The 6,000-nt window shown below is 45.8% G+C and overlaps 1 protein-coding gene across 1 annotated transcript in view; it reads left to right on the top strand.

Moving 5' to 3' along the window:
• Positions 1–359: 359 nt before the first annotated feature.
• Positions 360–6,000, top strand: part of LOC138743215 (vascular endothelial growth factor C-like) — a 50,709-nt gene continuing 45,068 nt past the window's right edge. The window contains exon 1 of the mRNA XM_069898176.1: positions 360–515. Coding sequence (XP_069754277.1) covers positions 360–515 — 156 coding nt within the window. The remainder of the gene's footprint in view (positions 516–6,000) is intronic.

Here is a 6,000-nt window from a genome sequence, read left to right as displayed (position 1 = left end):
TTTGTTTTGTTGCAATTAAAGAGAGGGTAACAACCACCCCCCCACCCCACCACCACCACCCCCCCACCCCACCACCACCACCCCCCCACCCCACCACCACCACCCCCCCACCCCACCACCACCACCCCCCCACCCCACCACCACCACCCCCCCACCCCACCACCACCACCCCCCCACCCCACCACCACCACCCCCCCACCCCACCACCCACTACCAACCCCCCACCCCACCACCCACTACCACCCCCCCAACCCCACCACCCCCTCCCCCCAACCCACCCCACAACCCCCACCCCAGCACTCCCACCACCCCACCCCACCACCACCACCAGCCCACCCCCCCCTCCCCAAAAGGAAGCAATGTGCCTTTACCTACGCGAGTTCCTACCCCGGATCTGTCGGCAGTCTGGACGTGTTGGGAGCGTGTTCTTGGTGGTCCTGCTCTTGGGATCTTGCTCTGCCTACGAGTCCAGCCAGGATTATTATGACCAGTACCAGGATGAAGTGGAAAGCGAGGTAAAAGATGAAGTGTGCACCCATTTAACTTTGTGTCTTTCCCATCGGATGGAAGTTTTAACTCCTTCTTGTGAGTTTGAGGTTGCTGTTCTATGTAAAGAGAGCCAGGCTGTTTATTCGTAATTCGGTGTGATTGTCTATGATATTGAGAATGCAATGGGCTTGTTTAGAAAATGCCCTCAGGCAATTGCTGTCGGTTTTGTTTCAAGGTTCTCCCGGCCGGAGAGTGGGTGCTCACACCAGCGTCTCCCCATTGGGAGCTCTGCGGGTCACCCCATGGCTACAGTTAAGGACTGTGGCGCTTTCTGCCCCCCGCTCTCTGCAATCGTGAAGAGGCCGGCTTTGTACAAAATACAGACACACACAGCCATGCCGGGGGAATTCAGCAGCGTCCGTAGGAGGTGTGTACGTACATTACCGACGTTTTCAGGCCTGAGCCCTTCCTCAAGGTAAAAGAAAAAGCAACATTCAGGCAAACCTCTTAATTAAAGAGGTAGAGGGGAAGAATGGGTGGGTGGGAGGGAGGGGGGTCCAGATCTAACAGGCAAAAAAAAAATGTCATTTGGATAGGATAAGAGGAAAGGTGAGAATGGATTTTGGAGACAAAGTGGAGAGAGAGAGAGAGAGAGAGAAAAGTAGAGGGGATGAAGATTTGATGGAGGGATGGAGGCAGGTCCAGATCTAACAGGCAAACAAAAGTGTCATTTGGATAGGATAAGAGGAAAGGTGAGAATGGATTTTGGAGACAAAGTAGAGAGAGAGAGAGAGAGAAAAGTAGAGGGGATGAAGATTGAATGGCAGCAGGATGGAGGCAGGTCCAGATCTAACAGGCAAAAAAAGTGTCATTTGGATAGGATAAGAGGAAAGGTGAGAATTGATCTTAATGCGATCAGGTTGGAAGGTCCTCAAATGGAGGATCAGGTGTTGCTCCTCCATTTTGCAGGTGATCTCCGTCTGGCTGTGTATGAGACCATGGACAGACTATCGGCAAGGGGTTGAAATGGTTGGCCACTGGGAGACCCATGGCTTTTTGACGGAGAGGGATTTGCAGGTTTTTTTTTCCCCTAAATGTAAATCCCTTCCCCTGTCCTGCATCTTCAGTGAAGGTAGAAGAGCATGGATCCTAAAGTAGAAATGGTTTCTCTCTCTAATCCCCTTTCTTTCACCAATAAAAAACCAAATTGCCTCCACCTGTATGGCATATTTCACATTCAAAAACCACCTATCAAGTTGTTTTCAAACCAGCCTGTATCACTTAACTTGTGATCATATTCTGACTATATAGAATCTTAATATTTATGATACAGCAGAAGGCCATTTGGCCCATTGAACCAATGCTGTTTTTTTTTGGAGGGCTACCCAGCCTTTTCGCACCCTGCAGCATTTGGACTTTAGCTTTGCAGATCAAAACTTTTCCAATGTAGAACCAGGAGGTCTTTAGCTGGGATGAGGGGTTCTGCTTCTCTCACCTTTTTAGTCACTGAGCTCCAGACCCCTGCCACTATCTTGGTGAAATAAATCTTTCATCTTCTACTCTGTAATCATTTAACAATTTCTTTTTATTTCTGCCAAAGGAAATAGACTCTTTCTTCTTATTGTATCCTTGCCTTTCATTATTTTGTATATCCCATTGAACCCTCCCTTAGGCCTCCTGTCTTCCAAAGAAAACTGCACATCCAATGTTGTCCGATAGCCACATCTTTCCAGACCTGATATACCCTTGTGAATCTTCTTTAACTAAGGAGCATCACCTGAACCTTCCTGCACTCTAGAAATTCCCCCTATCTTTCCTGCTGCCTACTAGAGCCATCCTGTCCTCTTCTCTCACCTCCCAGCAGGGTGAAATTTCAATCCGACACCAACAGGCTCATGGATTGTTTCTTCAAGGCAGGCACCCTGCTCAGTACAATCAAATTCTTGCTGCAATGCAGTGACTAGATCCGTTTACAGTCCTCAACTCAAGCTGTGAACTAACCTGTAAAATAAACTTTTTTTTTAACTTATTCAATTCTTTCAGGATCTGGGCACCACTGATAAGTTTAACATTTACTGCCTATCCTTTACTGCTTTTGAGAAAGTGATGGCAACCAAGTTTCCAGTTTATTGTTACATTATACCTGGTACAGTGAGAAGGGTTCTTCTGTGAGCAGTCTAGCAAGTCAACTCTAATATTCATGCAGCTGTACAAGTGAAACACAAAAGTCAGCTGACGCTGAGACTAATAAAAACGCAGGTAAGAACTCAGCAGGTCTTGCGTAGACCATGGGAGGTAAAGATATATTACTTTCAGGAAAGGCTCAGGCCTGAAATGTCCCTCATATATCTTTACCCCCTATAGATGCTTCAAGACCTGCTGAGTTCCTCCAGCATTCCCATGTTTTTAATATAACTGAGCAAAAGCACAATTACAAAGAACAGTTTTACAGGGAATAGGTCAAACTGCAGTGGCAACATGAGAGCATGATACTAAGGTTCATTCTGGAATCTGATGTCTGCAGGGAAGAAACCATCCATGCTGGTTTGTGATTGAGCCTAAGGGGACAGGATGGTTCTTCAATATGTTGACTTCTTATCGGCAGCAGGAAGGATAGGTGAAATTCATGGAGGGGAGAAGATTCGGGTGATGTTCTGAGCTGCCTTCAACTCCTTCTGCAGCTGCTTCCGACTTTGGGGAGAGCACCTCTCGTGCAACACTGCAATGCATCCAGCTGGGATGTGTTCGATAATGGGCATGCAGAAGTTGTGGAAGGATATGGAAAACCTACCAGTTGTATTTAACCTTCGAAGAAAGTGGGGGATCTTGATATACTTTCTTGACCATCACAGCAATGTAATCAGTTTAGGTCAGGTCATTGGAAATGTTCACACCCCAAAAAAATTTTCACTGTCTCCACTTCAGTGCATTGATTTGGACAGGAATGCTTTCTCCACACCTCCCCTCCCAGCTCACCTCCTTTGTTTTAATGATATTGAGAGAGAGAGAGGGAGAGAGACTCATGCCATTGGACTTTCAATCTCCTTCCTCCATCTCATCATCATTTCATGCTCAGCGGATTACTGTGATGAATTTAAAGATGAAGTTGGAATAGTACTTTGCTGCAGAGTTCTACGTGTATATGGAGAATAGTAGAGAGCAGAGTACTCATTGTTTTGCAGAGCTCTGGTGTTCAGTGGATGAGATGTTGCTGACAATCTTCACTATGGAGGTCTGCTAGACAAGGAGTCAAAGATCCATTTCCACAGGGCGACTGAAGCCAAGATCCCAAGGCTCAAGGATGAGCTTGTGCAGACAATGGTATTGAAGGAGAGGCTGTAGTCGATGACTAGTAGTCAGGCCAAGGTGTTGTTGGTTTCTAAGTGTTCCAGATTGAGTGGAGGGTCAGGGAGATAAAATCTGCATAGACCTGTTTGGCAAATTGAAGTGGGTCAAGGCTGGCTGGGAGGCTGGAGCTGATGTGAGCTGTGACCAGCCTCTCAAAACACTTCATGATTATTATTATTTCTTATCTTGTTACTTCATTATCATGTTGCTTCATGGTTATGTTATTGTGGTTTCATTCGGTACTGGTATGATGGTAAACAGATGGGAAATTGGCCTGTTGCAGGGAGAGATTAAAAACATCCATGACCACAGTCCTTATGCTACTGGGCATTGAAGGGCTGAGAACCGAGGGGAAGCTCCTCAAACAACAGAGGGGGAAGTAATCGCAAAGTGGCCCTTTATCGGCAACAGTGCTTCATGACAAATGAGAGAATTAATGTAACAATGTAAAGAAATGAGATTTGTATATGAATATGACGCTAAGGATGCAAAAAGACTTTGCACAGTTTTCCTTTGTACGTAGTTCTATTGTGAATAGAGTTCAATTTTGTTTTTGTTTAAATCATTAAATAAGCCTGCCACAGATCTGCACAGGCTCTCAGGACATGTCCAGGGACTCCATCTTTTTGGGTTCACCTCCAGCAACAATGACCATGGGTGCAGGTCCACATGAAGTTGTTGAGGTGGATGTCATGCCTCCCTGACACCTTGTTCAAAGCAAATGTTGAACACATTAAGTTCGTTGGAGAGTGTTGAGCCATCTTTTCTTTGAAGCCACCTTCCAGACTTGCTGAAGTCCTTTGAACAGGACAGTTATGATGCAACTGGATGTTTGCTTGGATTATTTCAGAGAATGGTAAAATGTCAATCACACCACCAGTCTTGAGTCATAATCGACTCATCTGGCAGCCATCTGAAACTGATGGAAAGTTGTGAGCTGTTAAATTTTTTTTTACAGCAATTTGGCAAATTTATTGCCATCATTGCTAATGGCTCATTTTATTTTCTAAAACAAAAATTCCCAAATTGATTATCCAGGTGGAGTATGAGGTGTTGTTTCTGTCAATTGAGTGGGGACACATCCTAGAAGTAGAGAAAGAGAGGACAGATCAATGGGAAGGGGAGTTAAGAGGGCATGCATCCGGGAGCTCAGGATGGCTATTATGCACAGAATAGGGGTGTTCAACAAATCGGCCATCCTGTTGATTCATTAATATAGTGGAGGCCAGAAGAAGCAGTTGGAGAATCTGCACATGCCTCACCTGGATGAATTGTTCAGGTCCCTGAAGGGTGGTAAGGGAGGAGATGCAAGAAAAAGTGTGGCATCTCCTGCAGTTGAAAGGGGAACTGCCAGGGGTCAGCAAGGGATGTGTGGGGAGAGAAGAGAGAACCAGCAAGTCATGGAGGAAGTGGTCTGTTTCTGCCTTCAATTAGTCCTTTTCAGTTTACCTCTGTCTCCCACTCCCACCCCTTCTGTTCCCCCACCTGGTTTCATCTGCCTGTCATCCATCACTCCTTGGCCCACCTATCTATCACTCATTGGCACCTGCTTCAATCCTCCCACTCTCCCTCTCAGTCCCAAGGTGTTGACAACTCCTTTCCCTCTCACAGATTCCACTTACCCACCAAGTCCCCCAGAAGCTTGCATTTTTGCAGCATGCGGATAAATTATTTGAATTGGAAGCAGTCGTACGTATAAAAGTTCCCTCAGCATACAAAACAGTTTGGAGACTTTTCTGTTTATAAAGAGACATTGATTTTATAACAAGTTTCCACTGTGTGTTGTGAGTGTTGATTTGCTGCTGGTATTCGGGGGGCTCTGGATAATTTCTTACAGTAGCTGCCAGCAGGGTCTCCACATGACAGGGAAGGTTAAAACAAAAAATGTTGGAAATACACAACAGATCAAACAACACCCACGAGAGAGAAATAAAACTGCTGCTTCAATCAATGGCCCTCCAAATGGGTCCATGCGGAGGAAATGTAACACAGTGGAGCCACTGTGGAGTTGGGGAAATTTTCCTACCTTGGTTGAGGGTTTCTTTCTTAGTATTTCCTACTTTTCATGGAGACTGTATGAGTCTCGGGGCTTTTTTTAATGCTGCTCCATAATAGTTTGATGCAGGTCCAAAAGTTCAGTTGGTTCCTTCCAATCCACTCTTT

This window comes from Narcine bancroftii, chromosome 9 (genome assembly GCF_036971445.1).
Source record: "Narcine bancroftii isolate sNarBan1 chromosome 9, sNarBan1.hap1, whole genome shotgun sequence".
Classification (NCBI taxonomy): Eukaryota; Metazoa; Chordata; class Chondrichthyes; order Torpediniformes; family Narcinidae; genus Narcine; species Narcine bancroftii.
The sequence above is the reverse complement of the archived record's forward strand: the minus strand, read 5'-3'. Positions and strand labels throughout refer to the sequence as shown.